This window comes from Lynx canadensis, chromosome X, assembly GCF_007474595.2.
Source record: "Lynx canadensis isolate LIC74 chromosome X, mLynCan4.pri.v2, whole genome shotgun sequence".
Classification (NCBI taxonomy): domain Eukaryota; kingdom Metazoa; phylum Chordata; class Mammalia; order Carnivora; family Felidae; genus Lynx; species Lynx canadensis.
In genome coordinates this window covers 99568270-99585438 of record NC_044321.2, presented here as the reverse complement: position 1 = coordinate 99585438, position 17169 = coordinate 99568270, and the positions used below count along the sequence as shown (strand labels likewise).

The 17169-nt window shown below is 38.6% G+C and overlaps 1 protein-coding gene across 1 annotated transcript in view; it reads left to right on the top strand.

Annotated features, from left to right (window-relative positions):
• The window catches only part of TENM1 (teneurin transmembrane protein 1), a 556826-nt gene that overhangs the window by 371976 nt on the left and 167681 nt on the right, over positions 1 to 17169 (top strand). The window contains exons 12-14 of the mRNA XM_032592148.1: positions 3720 to 3905; positions 5448 to 5471; positions 7418 to 7564. Of these exons, the coding sequence (XP_032448039.1) occupies positions 3720 to 3905; positions 5448 to 5471; positions 7418 to 7564 (357 nt within the window). The remainder of the gene's footprint in view (positions 1 to 3719; positions 3906 to 5447; positions 5472 to 7417; positions 7565 to 17169) is intronic.

Genomic DNA, 17169 nt, shown 5'->3' with positions numbered 1-17169 from the left:
GGATATTATCTTCAGTATTAGAAATTTCTTAGCCATTATGTAGTCAAATATTTTTTTCTGCACTCATGAGACTGACAAAAGCTCTACTCAGTTTCTGAGTCTTCCAGCTGCCTCTACCAGAATTGACAGCTACTTCTAGAGGAAAAGCATCCATAAATGTCAGACCCACCTCTCTCGGTTTTCTTTTTTTCCTGGAATGTAGCCCAGTAATAATTTACTCTTTTGTGAACTCCAGTAATATGTAACAGATTTTTAAATATATTTTGTCTAGATTTTCCGGTTCCCATCAGGAAAGAATAGTAAAAATTACCTAGGTCACAGTTACTAGAAACAATTCCACCTTTAAATATTTATATATATACTCGACAGAGTATCTTAATTCCTGAATAGTACGAAGTTTTGGAAGTATTTCACTCAGGGAACCCTATTGCACATATTGTTATTATTATTATTATTATTATTATTATTATGTAGTAGTAGTAGTAGTAGTATTTTATTTCAATATTGCTTTCTAACTCCAAAATTTAGTAGGAGGAGGAGTATAGTTAATGCTTTTTTTGCCATCGCTCTGGGTGAGTGGATAGAGTTTGTTAGTCGCCATCTCACTGAGATTGCATCCCTTCAAGGGTCCCTGCTTTCTGCAGGAGTTTTAGTCCAACTCCCCATCTTAATGAGCCAAAAACCTCATCCCTTTTTCCTCTGTGGAAGTAAATACCCAAGCCCAGAAGACTGACTTATACGCTGACTTCTTTGGCTGTTAGCACCCTCTTTGCTTCTGACATTTGATAATTCTGTTTTATTGTGAGCCAAGACATGTAATTTTTTTTTAATTACTACATTATCGTCCACATTTCTAAGGTTTATATTGAGATGATTTAAGGATAGCCTAATCTGCCGTTTTGCTGATACTGTTCATCTGGTCCTCTTACTTTTCAGGAAATCACCAGAATGGTATATTTTTCCATGCCTAAAATTTATAGTTATATAAAACAATGTATACAAAATATTTGCCTCTTACTGTTTCTGTTAGCTCTGACTTGATTGGCTTTGACCAGTTTAGCTCCCTAATCTTAGAAAGGCCCTTTCAGTTCTGCCTTGGGGGAGGCCATTAAAGGAGCATAATTACAATCTCAGATTCACTACATGAACTGAAATTATGAATCCAGGTTATCAGTTAGAGATTCAGAACCAAAATATAGAGAGTAGGTGCTATTTCAAGATCAACCTACTTGAATTACCATTTATTAGGCAACCCTCCCCTTTTTGTATTTTCTGGATTCTATACTTTTCTTACAATCTGGTGATCCCACACACAGTTTTCCATCCACTCTTCTACCCATTCAAATCTGACTTTACCGGCCGCTACTTAATCAGTATAGCTCTTCCTAAAGCCACCAACTTCCATATTGAAAAATTCAGTGGCACTTCTCTGCCTAAATCTCACTTGACTTCTCAGTAATAGTATACTGCTAGCTACTCTTTTCTTGAAAAAAGGTCCTCTTTTGGCTTTAGTTAGGCCACAATTTCCTGGATTTCCTCCTATCGCTCACTACCTACCTCTCCTTGCCGGTCTCCTTTTGATGGCTCCTCTTTTTATAACCTTATCTTTTAATCATGAGATACCTTAGGGCTCATTTCAGGAGTTGTCTCTCTTCCCTCCTTGGGGATATCATCTAGTCCCATGCCTTTACATACCACCTTTGTGCTAATGATTGCCAATTTCGTATCTCCAGCCCTGCCTGGCCTGTCAAGTTCACTTGGCTGTCTATACATTATCTCAAGGTTAATGTTTGATCTTCTATCCTTATTCTTCCCTTAACCTTTCCCATTTCAGTAATGGCAGCAGTATCCACCTACTTGTTTAAGCCAAAACTTTCATTTTTCCCTTTCCTTCAATTCCCATATCTAGTCTTGAGGAACTTCTATGGGTTCTACCTCCAAAATATGTCTCAAATCTGTCCAATAACCGTGTGAGATGTAATTATTACTTCCATTGTGTAGTAAAACGAGCAGAGATTAAGAGAACATGTTAGCAATTTTCCTAAGGGTACAAACCTTTAAGCAGAGGAATCCTTACCTCATGTCCACTATTCTTTCTATCATACTTTGACCCACAGAGAATACTTGTGAATGAATTAGTAAACAAGTTGATTTATAGAGTAATAAAATCTATAGCCATGGGTTTATCAGAAGAATATTCTCACCTACTGAAAAATAACTACTATCTGTAGAGTCGAAAATTTTGTTACATAGAAAGAGCCTTGTAATATAGGTAGTAATATAGGTAATATAGGGTAATACTGATACCATCACTTGTCATTACCTCTTAATACATAAAACCAGTTTCAGAATTTGAGATTATGAAAGATAGATCACTTGGCTTCCAGAACACTCTCTGTTTCTTTCAAGGGTATATGGCCAATTGTACCCAAAACCTGTTGTGTTACTTCTATCGCATTCTTTCCATAGGCTTTTATCCCCGATTTCCTCCTCCAGCAAGGGTATTCGGTCAAGAAAAAGGTTTGCCAAACTTTTATTTTAGCTTCTCTACTGTCATGACTTTATTAATATTCAGCATTTCTCAAAAACAAGTCAAGGGGACGAGGAGAGAACCTCAGCAGAGCCGTATACAACTTGATTATATTGGCCAAATTATGAATGACATTTCAAGATAAGACTATATTTTAATCAACCAGAGTTCATTTTAAATGCTTAAAATAAATGCAGTTATTGTTTGTATGTTCAGGGAAACCAGTTGATTACCATCACTGGCAGCTTTACCTTTTGTATATTATAAATTTTATTAGAAAAGCTCTTTCTTTCCAATTGTAGAACCTCTCTTTCTGAATGAAATTAGAGCACTATTTTACCATGTGTGCGTGTGTGTTCCTCAGTGATTGCTTGTAGCATCATAAAATCCTTGTAACATTATTTGTGATCTTAATGAATTTTTAGTGAAACCCACTTGACATTTGTTTGGCATTGACTTCATTTCTAAGCCTTGAATGCCATTATCATTTTATGGACTTTTCAAAATCAATTTGACTTCAGGTTTATTTTATACTTAGAGACTTAACTATCTTTTTTATAGAGTTCCTTGCACAGTCACTCAAATGCTAGAGGTCTTTGTGACTTTTTTTTTGAATTTTTTAATGTTTATCTTTGAGAGAGAGAGAGACACACACACAGAGTATGAGTGGGGGAGGGGCAGAGAGAGAGGGAGACACAGAATCCGAAGCAGGCTCCAGGCTCCGAGCTGTCAGCACAGAGCCCGACATGGGGCTCGAACTCACAAACCATGAGATCATGACCTGAGCCGAGGTGGGACGCTCAAATGACTGAGCCACCCAGGTGCCCCGTGACATTTAGTTTATATATTTAAAATATAAATGTAGAGTGGGATTTTTGGTAATTCTAACGTCTTTGGGGAAGAGTAGACTCTGGTTTTTTTTTTTTTAATTTTTTTTTTCAACGTTTATTTATTTTTGGGACAGAGAGAGACAGAGCATGAACGGGGGAGGGGCAGAGAGAGAGGGAGACACAGAATCGGAAACAGGCTCTGAGCCATCAGCCCAGAGCCCGACGCGGGGCTCGAACTCACGGACCGCGAGATCGTGACCTGGCTGAAGTCGGACGCTTAACCGACTGCGCCACCCAGGCGCCCCTAGACTCTGGTTTTAATACAATATGTAAATGTATCTTCCTTGAATCTCCCACAGAGCTCTGTACCATGGAGTGTGGTAGCCACGGAGTCTGCTCAAGGGGAATTTGCCAGTGTGAAGAAGGCTGGGTAGGACCCACATGTGAAGAACGCTCCTGTCATTCTCACTGTGCTGAGCATGGCCAGTGCAAAGATGGAAAATGTGAGTGTAGCCCTGGATGGGAGGGCGACCACTGCACCATTGGTAAGTACCGCCATAATGCGCAAAAGTAAATTGTATTAACTGAAGAAGGAAAAGCAGTTTAGTGATCAGTCACCAGGCTTTTCATAGAACTTGAGGTTGGAGGTGAGAAAGGGGAGGAGGGAGAGCCACAAGTTTGAAAGGTTGGTTAACTGGGAGTTTTCCTGGTTTCCCATTACTTCAGTATTCCTTAGAGTTTCTGTTTTCTAGTGCTTTGAGTTACTCAAATGAAAGATGATACATTGGAATAAAGTGTCATTAGTTAATAAGAGAAGTGCTTTTGTTGTGAACGTAACATTCACTGCCCATTTTTCCTTTTGAAAAGTATAGGTTGTTTCAGTTGAAAGCACTTAGAGGCAATTTCATTAAATGGGACTGCTTTAACAGGGGCCATTCGATATCATTAGGAGCTGTCTTTAATGTATATGAGGAAGACATTCCTGACCTACCATCAACAGAACATCTGTGTTGCACTGTTTATCGGGTGGCATAGAACCTTTGGGCCGAGGCATCCACCCTCTCCCATCCCTTGTCACCAATTGCACTGATGTTCAGGATGGTGCCTGGGAGAACAGTCTGTGGGTGTGAGAAAGCCTATGTAACAAATCTATCACGTGGTCTTCACATTATAAAAAATAGCAATAATAACTAAAGTTTCAGTTTGAAAGCACTTTTATTTTTTTTTCAAGAAAAAATCAAAGTCCTTGGCACATATGTGTATCTGCCACAAAGGCCTCCTGCACGTACAGACAGACCGGTACGACTCCCATTGTTCAGCTAAGGAAAGTGGGTCACTGAGTGTTCCGGTGGCATTCCACGAGCACACAGAAAATTCGTGCAGAGCCAAGGCCTGGATACCCAATTCACTGTTTGTGGGCTTTTCCTACCCCACCGCCCCAGACTGTAACACAGCTTTCATTTTTAGGTGAAAGTATTTTGTTATAATGGTTGGAAACTGCCAGAGTAATGTATAATATATATAACACATAATCTTAATAAACTCCATTACTACTCTACTGAAGGTACAGTAAGTCTTGTTCTGTGACTGTGGATAATATTGTAGATTCATTAAAAAGGTGGTGAGGGGTGAGATTCTGATGCAGCTTAAGTAATTACATTCCTACTCTACAGTAAGTTTATTGCCTTCACGTAAGAGGATTTAAATATTGTGATGATTACCGAAGGTGGTTACTCCAGAACTCCCTTCTCAAGATATTACTAATAAGAAGTTCAAGCTAGTGCTTTTTTCACGAAAGTTATTACTGAAATGTAAAAATGCAGCTCTCATACTTTTAATGAAATGTGACACTTTTTTTTAGGAAACCTCGTAGAGTTTGTTGCAGAAAAGCCATTAATATCTTTCCCACAGAAAATATTATTCACAAACTACACAGGCCCATGTACCAACTTGTGAGCTGTAGGCATTTCGGCAGTTCACAGTTTGCTGTTCCACTCCCAGGCAACAGATGGCAAACCATTAATACATGTTGTATAGCTGTGGTCTCCCGGAAATTCATTCAATCGCTCTTTTCCTCCCCCTTTCAGCTCACTACTTAGATGCTGTCCGAGGTAAGATTTTTCTCACTCATTTTATAACAGAAAAATACCATGAACAGAAAATATGCATGTGGTAAAGGCAGGGTGGGTGGGGTTTTGTGTTGGTTGGTTGGTTGGCTGGTTGGTTGGGTTTGTGTATTTACTTTTGGCAGGCTTCCTGAAGTGTGATAGTGTCAGGTTCCTGCTCTAATAGTCGGACTGAAAAGTAATTTGTTTTTCTAACGTCAAAGAGCTGTCTTTTGCCATTGGGTATAATAGATTGAAAAGCAGTTTTAAGAACTATTTTTCTTTGGCTTTCTATGGAGTTTGGTGCGTGTGTGTGTGTGTGCATATGTCTTTGTGTACAACACAGGTAATTAGTTATAATGAACTAGGTTTGGATAGACAGCTGAACATTTTCTTTGACATAACAATAGGACTCTAAGTCCATGTACAGTATCCTTTCAAGGACAGAAGAGTCATCCTGTTATAAGTAACCCCTCATGCATCCCCCAAGGATCTGCCTTTGATAGAGACAGTAAGGGGCTTTCTGTCAGATACCCTGGTGCCTTTCATTACCTCCACCTCAGAAGGTCGAATATTTTCCAAATTACCCCTGATTTCTCTTTATCCATTGTACATCCATGACAATGGAACTGGATGAATTCTTTTCTTAAACCTGTATATATTCATCCCATATACCACTCCTTGAGAAACATATATATATATATATATATATATATATATATTTAATATGTATGTATATAATGAGAGAGAGTCTTTTCATATTTTCTAACAGCCATCTGTCATTTTATTTTTAAGTTTTTTCTTCATCTGGTCTGTTGATAGTTACTTAGAAAACCATTTGGAAGGAACACTGGGTTATATCTGCAGATTTTTCAAAACTTACTTTGCTCTTCATACTTCTGGACTCTTCTCTCAAAGACAGCAAATGAAAAGACTATTGATTGGACTCTCTCCAGTAAAATTCAGATCTGGTCTTGTGCTGCTACTGGGAAAATGTCCAGCAGCTATGTGCCATTATTGCCATCTCCGTTCATCTGTCCACTGAGCGCTTGGCGCATACACGGCTGCCCTTTGGAATAGCTGAACTCGGAACTGTTGGTAGAAAGAGTAGGGCATCCCTGAGAAATTCAGAGTCTAAATGGAGACTGTTGTTAGTGTTTGTGGTTTATCAATGGATGGAAGTCATTTGAGCTCAACAATTTCCTCTATTTATCCAGTTATTCTCTAGAATCCTGAAAGTCTCAATTTGGCATTCATTAGTTCGATAAACGTTTGTTGAGCACTTACTGCAGGCTTAATATTATGCTAGCTTCTGAGCGAGATACCAGATAAGTAAAAATTTAATCCTTAGCCCTCAGATCAATAACAATCTTAAAGAAAACAGCTGAATAAATGCAAAGCAACTGTAGCACATTTCTAAGGTATTCTACGGGCAAATATTTAATGGTGTGGTCTGAACTGTGTAGCCATGCACCTAAGTCCTGAAGCAGTGTATCACAAGGGAAAAATCAGTACAGACGAGAAGTAGGTAGGGGAAGCTTCTTGTCGTAGAAACTGTTGTCTTTCCCTAGCTTATTGGCCATAACTAGGTACAGTATCGTCCATCTGGTTTTGATTGAGCTGAGAAGATACTTTTTTTGAAAAGAAAACAACAAAAAAAACCCACATTTTTTTGTCCCCATCATAGTTTTCATCCCATGTGAAGCAGAGGGTGGGAATTGGGGTTAGCATTAATAAGGCTTAATTGGCTCTCTGAGGAAAAGCACAGCAGAGTGAGGGATAACAAGTTCCCTGGGAAGGTTTTATAAGCCAGCGAGCGCCTCTTCCATTTATTCAACACCTTATCTGAATGGAGCCCAGATGATTAGATATTTTCCTATAGGTAGAGACATCATTGTTGGCCAATCCCATGCCAGTGCCTCCATGATTGTTATTCTCTGCTGTCTTTCCAGATGGCTGCCCAGGGCTCTGCTTTGGAAATGGACGATGTACCCTGGATCAAAATGGTTGGCACTGTGTGTGTCAGGTGGGTTGGAGTGGCACAGGCTGCAATGTTGTCATGGAAATGCTTTGTGGAGATAACTTGGACAATGATGGAGGTGAGTTCTTCATGAAATGTAAATATTAGAAGCGATGTGATGACCAATCTGGCTAAGAGTGAAAATTGGGAATCCTTCATATAAACAATATTGATTGTAGATGGTCATGCTATTTTTTTTTAAATCTCGGTGTATTGAATACTTACTATGATCAAGCAACATTGCAAACTCTGCTTGCATTATATCTCATTTAATTCTCACAGCAATGCCATGAGGTATAGGCATTACTTTCCCTACTTATAGATGGGAAAACTAATACTTAGAGTGGAAGAGTATGTGACTTTTCCAAGGTCACACAGCTAGAAAGTCACAGAACCCAGGTTCCAGTTCAGGTCTCTATGACTTTAGAGTCTGTTTTCTTAACTACAGTAGCCATGCTGCCTCCCGTCTCTGTGGCATCTATTATAGCAAATGAAATCTTTGTACCCCTGTTCGTACTGTCAGATGCTAGTGTAGCTTGCATTGTACACACTGTGAAATAATTTTCTTTGTTCTTAGTTGTCGAGAACAACCTCTTATGTCTCTACCTCTTAGTAATGCTTTGTATCTTTCAAAGGACACAGCATCCAAGACAATGCACAGTAGAATAATTATATTTAATTCAAGAGCTGCACATGATATTTTCAAAAGCCATATTGGCTCCAAGGTCTCCGGGTAACACTCCTTTTTCAGTCAAGCAAAGGTATCCAATACATTGTTCAATCAGACCTCAAAACAGCCCAAATCACCTCTGAATGAAGCTAAAACAACAAATCCTCACTTTCCTCTTTCTGTCTACTCAAGGAAACATGAAGTTAATAAAAAGCTTTATTTCTAAAAAAAAAAAAGGTTTTATTTCTAGTTTCTACCTATTAGCTTAAAATGAAGTAGATCAGTAAATTTGACTCCTCAGGTTTCTATATTTGCTTAGACAATTATAAACCTTGTCATCTGAACCCAAACATGAGGCTTAAGTCAATAAGCTAGCAATCATAGTTTAAGCACACACTGGGTGTAAGAGCTTCTCCCTTGACTAGTTCTGGCTAGCAATTTACCTTAAAAAATTATAAGACCTTATGAATTTTAAGTGGAAGCAACTTTGTGTTTAAGAGAACAGAGCTTTGAAGTTAGACTTTCTGGCTGCTATGTACTTACTGGCTGTATGATTTGGGAAAAGTTTCTTGAGATCTCTGAGCTTTAATCTCCTTATCTCCAAAATGGGGCTGATAATAATATTAACCCTCAAATAGGGTTATTATAAGTATTAAATGGACAATTCACGTGGACTCCTTAAAAGGTGATAGCCTATGCCACTCTTCCCCTCACACACACACACACATGTACACATACGTTACACTTAGGGTAACAGCCATTTTCTGAAGAGACTGCTTGCTACCTATCTAAATTGAAAATTTTATTTGGGAAGCCAGAGTGAGATTTTCAATTAAATGGTGTACGGATCAACTATTTACTGGACATTTATGGTCCTCCAAGATTCATCTTCACCTTCCTTTACTTCGTTTTCGTCATATGCCCCTTTACCTGGTGTGCCTTTTCCTTGACACCTGTCATTCTCTATCATTTAAATCCCAGCTCAAGCCATATCTCCCATGGAACCTCTGACATCCACCATCCCAGTCTTTCATGGGGTTTATCAGATGCACCATACCATCAAGCACTTAACTATATTGTCTGTATTGTTTTCTTGTTACATGTTAAGCATGACCCAGAATCTATAGTTATATGCCCAATATAATCACTAATAATATTAGCTTACTTGTATTTAGGATTTCCTATGTACAAGGCACAGTGCTGAGTCCTTTATGTGAGCTGTTTCATTTAATCCCCATGAGGCAGGAACTACTATTAACATACTGCTTTACAAATTAGGAAACCGAGGCACAGAGAAATTAAATAAGTTGCTCAAGATCATATAACAAGGAAATGATAGAGCCAGGTATAAACTATGGTGGGCATTCCAAAAAGGATTTGAGGTCGTAATAGAGATTTCTCAGTTGATATATTGATTGAAAGGTTTATGCTCAGAAAATACTTTAACAACCTATATGATTATAATTTCTAACTCCGGGTTGAGCCAAAATAAGTTTCCTGCCTTAATAAAGTACAGTTTGATAAAAATAATTGAATATTTAATTGTCAAGCATTTTTAGGGCCTCAAGGTCACCTTGAGGCAGCCAAAAATGTTTAATGAATGAACCGATTAAACATTAATGAATTAATGGACTATCAATTCTTAGTATCTGTGGTATATATAGACACAAAAAGTATAGAAGATTTTGCTAAATATCTATTGACCTCTGAACATTCCTTTAAAACTGTGTATCTAATGTGGGAATCAAAAATCAACAACCCTGATATGAGTTCAGTGTATTTTTATGATTGTTTCTTTAGGGAGTAGCAGTTCCAATTACCATTTTTTCTCCTTTAGTAGGATTAAGATGATATTGATGATAAATATAGATTTGGTTCTACCTTGAGATGGAAAGATGGATTAAATAACCTCTGAAAGCCCCATGACTGAGATTTTGGACAATAATTTCATTCTTATGCTGCTAAAATATTATCCATAAGAATACATTAAATGTCCTTCATTTGGTGATTTCAGCTTTCCAGCTATCCAGAATTACTGGATTCATTTAGTTGAATATGACTAATGATTAATATTTGCATACTTATTTGTGCATGTGTGTATGTGTGTGTGCGCTTCAATTAAACCAGAAAGTGCCAATTGAACCTTTTGGGGAAAAAATGGTCCTCATTTTTAAAATGTAATTCTTAAGAAATCTTCCCACTCAAAAAAAAATCACTTTCAAGCAATTGCTTCAAGTAGCTGCTACCTGATTGCTCCATATTATCGCTGATACTTAAAGAATAGCAGGATTTTTTTGCATTCTAATCAGCTTTGAATACTCATTAGTATTGCTGCTGTTTCCTGCAGCTTTGACTTTAGTCACACTCTGATTCAATGCATTGTGACTCTTAGTAACTAATTGGGCTGCATTGAATATGTGGGTGACACAGCTGGTCTGGGAGCTACCTAAGAGCTCCTTGAACAGTAAGAACAGAACAGAGAACAAATCACCTTTGGATTTTTTCTTAACATGCAAAACAAGGAAAGCTGTCTTATGCATTGTATATATAAGAACTAACTACCATAGAAATTACAGACCAATCAAATGTCTCTACCTCTTTTATCCTTTTAGTCAAAAAGCACCTACCACGTGCACAACCCTGTGCTTGGAGGAGACTTAATATTGATGTGAATGGTGACCACATTTTCCTGTGTTAATCATGTGTCCTGATTTGGAGTTTAAAAATTGTGATCACCATGCATTATGTGCACGTATAAATTGACATGAGAAAAAAAGTTTAGACGTTGCACTAACTGAATCAGAATAGCCTAAACAAAGAGAACAAGCTAGAACTATCAGACATTAAAGAATAGTTTAAAGCTATGATCATTAAAACAAAGTGGTACTGGGGCATCTGGGTGGCTCAGTTAGTTAAGCGTCTGACTCTGGCTCAGGTCATGATCTCATGGCTCATGAGTTCGAGCCCCTCGTCGGGCTCTGTGCTGACAGTTCAGAGCCTGGAGCTCGTTTCAGGTTCTGTGTCTCCCTGTCTCTCTGCCCCTCCCCTGCTTGTGCTCTCTCAAAAATAAATAATAAAATATTTAAAAAACCAAAGGGGTACAGATTGAAGAGTAGACAGATCAGTACAACCAAATGAAAGCTCTGCAACACACCCCAGGACAAATAAACATTTAGTAGATTATATAACTGGCATCAAAAATCAGTAGGGAAAAGAAGCATTGTGAAGTAATGCTCAGACAACTCCTGAGGAAAAAAAAACCTTAGATTTTCAATTTATAGCATATTCCAAAAGCCGAAGAGAAATCAAAACACTCCAGCTGATTAATGAGTTAAAGATAAAAAAAAAAAAACCCAAACACAATTAGAAGAAAATATAGGTGACCAATCTCAAGACAGGAAAGAACTTCTTAAACATAAAAGCAAGGAAAGAAACCACCACGATAGAAAAAAAATGATAAATAGGACCTCATGAAAATGTCAAACTCTGTTATGTTGTTTGGCTAAGTTTATAGACCATCCAACATCTAACCATTTGGCAATCTCAAAATCTGCACTGTCTGATATAGTAGCTACTAGTCAATGTGACTATTTCAGCTTAACTTAAATAACATTAAAAATTCCATTTCTCAGCTGCACTGGGCACATCTCCAGGGCTCAGTCGTCACATGATACTAGTGACTATTAGATCTAGGGCATTCCCATCATCTTAAAAAAATGTTTTGGATAATGCTGATCTAAATGTTTGACTCCAATGTTTATCTTTCAGACAGACATTTCATACTGAGTACCCAGTTTTCCATCATTCATTACTACTTCGTGCCAAGTATTGTGGTTGGCATTAGGGAGAAAATGACAAGACAAGTTTCTGCCCTCATAGAGCTTATGGCCTAGGGAGGGAGACAGATATGAAATAAGAAATGACACAAATAACTACATATTGGCAACTGTAAGCAGTGCTATAAAATTTTTAGAGCGCTAGAGACATGTGTAGGGAGCTAACCAAGTCTGCATGGTAAGGGAGGCCCCACATGAGTCTGGAGCAGAATGCTCCAGGCCAAGGAAACAGCATGTACAAATGCCCTGCGATGGAAATGTACTAGGCTCTTCTAGGAAGTGAAAGGCAAGTCATTGTGGCTGGAATATGAGCCAAGGAGAGACTGGTAGGAGATGAGAATATGAAGCTAGGTATTAGCCAGATCATAGAGAACAGTGTGAATTTCATACAATCTTCAGTTATCAAGCAGAGATTTCATTTTATTCACTCTAGTTGTAGAGGAAGGAAGGTGGTTTCTGATACTGTGGAAAGACTGTCAAGGAGGTTAAAAAGGTGAGGAATAAGAGTGTTTAATCAGAACGGCTCTTTTCCCCCTGATCTTTTAAATATTTGTCACATGTTTTCCAAGCTTCTCTTATACAAACTCTCCCACCGGTCTATATTCATATTCATTGGTAAAATCAATAAGTTAATTGCCTAAAAGAGAATGATCTTCCAGGAATCATTCTTCATAACAAGTCACCATTCATTAAGAACAATAGCTATTTGCAAGCCTGTTCTATGATATAGTGTTTCTAGATCTAGAAATCAGCACCATGGGTGAATTATGAACACATAAGCTCATGGATCAATAAGCCTCATGTTTTGAATGTCACCAGCATGCTGCAGTGTTTAATAAATAGGAAAATGAAATAGAAGGAGCAATGAATTGGTAACATTTGCTCTGTTTAAGGGCCAGACACCTTCTCCACGTTTACTGTTAAGATTTGGCTTGGGACAGAAGACCTAGGTCAGAAAGCATATTCCTAATTATTCTCTTCTGACCATGCCCCCCTCGTTTCTAAACAACCCATTTATTAAAGGATCCTCACTTACTTAAGAGTGCTTAAACTGCCCAGTCGTTCCAGATACAAACTCTTCCAGATACAGAATTGGAAAATCTAAACTCTGTAACTCACCTGAGCACTCTGTGACCACCTCTGTTACATTATCTAGCAACTAAGGCTAGTAGTACTTGACATCTGCCTACTTTGCAGTTGTGACAATGAATGAGATGATGTTTGAAATCCATTAATTTAAAGTGGGTAATAAAAGTGTGGTATCAATGAAGAATCTATTTATAAATTGTGTTTTTTGATGCATTAGTGGAATGTTTATTAATCTTTAGGTAGATTTACAAATGTCATAGAAATAGGACTTTCAGGACACGCATGTATTCATTCAACACACACTCACTGAATGCTTACTTTGAACGGCATTCACTGTTCGAGTGAAGAAATAATGAATAAAAAAGACTAAATCGTTGCTTCCGGGGAGCTTAGATTCTAGTCGTGAGAGGCAGACAATAAACCAAAATTTTAAAAGAAATTTTAAAAGAAATAGTATGCTAGAAGATGGTAAGTGTGACGGAGACATTTTTTAAAAAGCAGAGAAAAGGATAGGATGTGGAACAGGGGTGGAATTTTAAATAAGGTGGAAAATGAAAGCCTCCCTGAAAAGGTGGCATTCGGGCTTAAAGGAAGTGAGGGGTGAGCCATGTTGATACTGGAGTAAAGAACATTCCAGGCAAAGGAATAATGGGGAAGGTCACATGTTTTCCAAGCTTCTTGGAAGGTCATGGGATAATAGGAGGTAAGGTCAGAGAGGTAAGAGAGAGACTGTGAAGAGCCAGACTGGGGGGGAAGTTAAGTCATTGTCAGGACGTGGGCTTCTACTCTGAGTGATGTGAGAAGCCCCAGTGATGGCAGGTGGGGACCAGAGGACACGAACATTAGTGGCATATAAACAATTTACTTTCATGACCCAGGAAAAGTCAATTGTATGAGGTGATTGCAATAACAGTGATTGGATCAGGTCAAATCCTGAGTGCACTTGAGCCTCTCCCATTTTCTTCTTACTAATACAGCAAAATGCTGGAGGTGAAAGTCAGCCTGAATAAGTGAAAGATCAAATGAATTATAGTCTATTTCCAAAGGAAATACAGTCCTATTACCTTCCACGCATATAACAGCAACAGCTAAGCTAATGGCAGTGCCTAGTAGGGGGGCCTGCTTGAGTAAAAATTTATGAATGATTTATAATTAGTCCATTTTTATGGGTTTCTAAAATGCCTGAGAAGATTTTATTTAACTGAGTCATGGGAATGATCAGCCCTTCAATTTCTTTTTGACTATTCATTTGCTTGGCAGACCCTCTGTTCTATAGATGCTGAAAAGGTTAAGCTTCAATCCAGCCCCTGTCCAAATGATAACAAATTGTGAATTTGTGAAATTCAATGAATAAAGATTTACTGTAGCATTAGTGTCTATTTAGAGCTACACAGGATTCTACCCATCTGACAACCTAACCATGCAGAGTGCACAAAATGAACACATTCCAGCGAACTGAATATGCGACACAGAAGTTAATTGCCCTCTGGCCAGTGATAAGGCACCTTCAGTAGAAGTGGGTCTGAACGTTTTTAGCTGCCACTGCACAACATTGGCATCTACCCCCGGGACTCTATCCTTAGACTCTTTGCAGTCTGTGCAGGGTAGAACTTGGTTAATGGCAAGAGCTAACATTGATCGAGAGTGCTAGCTGCGTACCAAACACTGTGCTAAATTCTGTATGATTATTATAGCAGGTGATCCTTACAACAGCCCTGTGGGGTAGGCATTTTTATAATCCCCATCTTGTAGGTAAGGAAGTTAAGAATCCAAGAGATGAACTGATTTGTCTAGGATCATTTAGATTGTAAGCAGCGAAGTAAGATTAGAATCACAGTCCGGTTCTTTGACCTTAACCACTTCGTGTGTTCTAAATACCTACATTAGTCAGGTGCTTAGAAGCCTTACAGCCTGGGCCAGTGCTAGTAATACTGCTTAGATGTTGCTGCTGAACATGTGGTGTGTAGCGAGAACACTGCGTGTTGATAGGACTCTCCTATTTCCTCCAACTGTGCAATCACATTTACCCTCTCCTCCTTAAATGTAAATGAAGATGAGATATCTGCCTAATGGGGTTGTTGTAGAGATCAGTTGAAATAATCTATGTGGAAGAACCTAGTGCCATACCTAGTATATTAACTAATTATACATGCTTCCAAATCCTTTTGGATACCCTGACATGACCTAGCTGTCCATTTTTATCAATGTGATAATATGGATGTTGTCCATAAAAGGATATTTACAAATTCATTTTAAGGATTAGAAAAGGATAGGTTTTCCATATATCATTCATATCCCCCTGTCCAATCCTTCTTTCATCCACGGGCATACATCTGGTAAGTAAAAGCTTTATAGTAAATTACTAGATCATATACAAAAGAAACCAGTGTCCTTGGTCTTTATCAGCCCCAGTTGGGCCTCCTGGCATAGTCCCTAACTGGCTGGCAAAGCTAAGATCAATGAATGCCATGTTTAGTCCTTCAAGATAATTTAACCTCCTTCTTTTTTACTGGGTTTTATTTTTTAGTCCTTTAAAATGAAGAGGCCCTAAAAGTAAAATCAGTTAATATTTGATATGTTCATATCTGATACCCTGAGCCTGGCTGTCAGGAGGGTGCCACAGCTTTCAATTCAGAACAATAATAGAACCGGTAATAGTCCAAGAAAAGAAAGAAAGAAAGAAAGAAAGAAAGAAAGAAAGAAAGAAAGAAAGAAAGAAACCCACACATGCAGTGTGACTGTCATTTGCACTTCTTTGTAACAGTCTAGACATACTGTATGGAGTGTTATCCAAATGTGATAATTGGTAACTAGATCTTTGTGCACGTATTGGGCTTACCTATAAATTATAATTTGGGGCTTGCATACCATTATTGGTCTGCTTGCCTGCAGCCTTCCTAGATTCAACAGAAGTCTCACTGTTCTCTAAGAAAACAGAGGTCTTACAGGGTCAGCCCTATATAATAGCAACTATTAAATATGAAGCATTAGCTTGGAATTTATAGCACATAACTAGATGAGAATGTGAGTCCCAGTTTTGAATTGGATCTGTGTTTAGTTTTTAGAATTGACTTTTGAATATCATTTGGACATTTCTATTTATTTAAAATCTATTTCTTTTCAAAAATCAGTTTGGATCGTGGAACTGACAGGTTGAAACCTGTGAGTGCCCGATCTGATTATTACTAGTACATTCGTCACCGACTGAAAGATAAAGGTGACTGCCCATTTGAAAAGCAGTTTTCCATTATTCCGTGTATTATGCACCAATTCCAGACATCAGAGAACTCCTTTAATCGGCCTGATGTTTTTGCCAGCTTTTCAGTGCATCCAGATGTTTAATTAGCAGAGTAAAGAGATAATGTGCTAATAGGAGACTGACAACAACGTATTGGAGAGGGAGGTGGCGGTGGCCTCTGAAATCTATAGAAAATCTGCTAATATGATTTGCTGAATGAGGGGAGAAAGGAGAGCAGAAGGGGACTTCTTACTGCAACAAATCCACGCTTAAAAGTTAGTCATCAGTGAAAAAGAAAGATGTCTACAGAGAAGTAGAAACCAGGGCAAAAAATGCACTGGACAACCAGGGAAGGCAAGAAAGCAGCAAACCGCATTTTAAATCAAAGTAGTGTCTGTGGTACAGGGAATTTTAAACGACCTCATGTGGGGGAAAATATTCCCTGGGTGCCCCAGGGCTACTGTTCCAAATGTCTACTCTCTTGGTGTTCCTGGCTTTCATTGCCCCCAGCTGTGGTCCACCCCTGTCCGCCTCCACGGGGGCACCCACGTCAGGAAGGGAACAAGCCAAAGAGCTGCGTGAAACCAGCGCTGGCAACTTTCATCATCAGCCTTAAGGAGCCGGTGATCCATCTGAACCTCCCTGTTCCACTGCCAGCCAGGAAGATTAGCATCTTTATATTTACCCTTGTTAAACATCTAAATTAGAGCTACTTGTCTGCTTTAAGGACCTTGGAAGGACTTTAATTTTTTTGCTTGTTGGGGGTGGAATGAAGCGTCCATATGCTCCGTTAATCACTCCAGCCCCTTCTCTTTGCACGTAGTCTCTTGGAATACTTACTGCACTTTTAA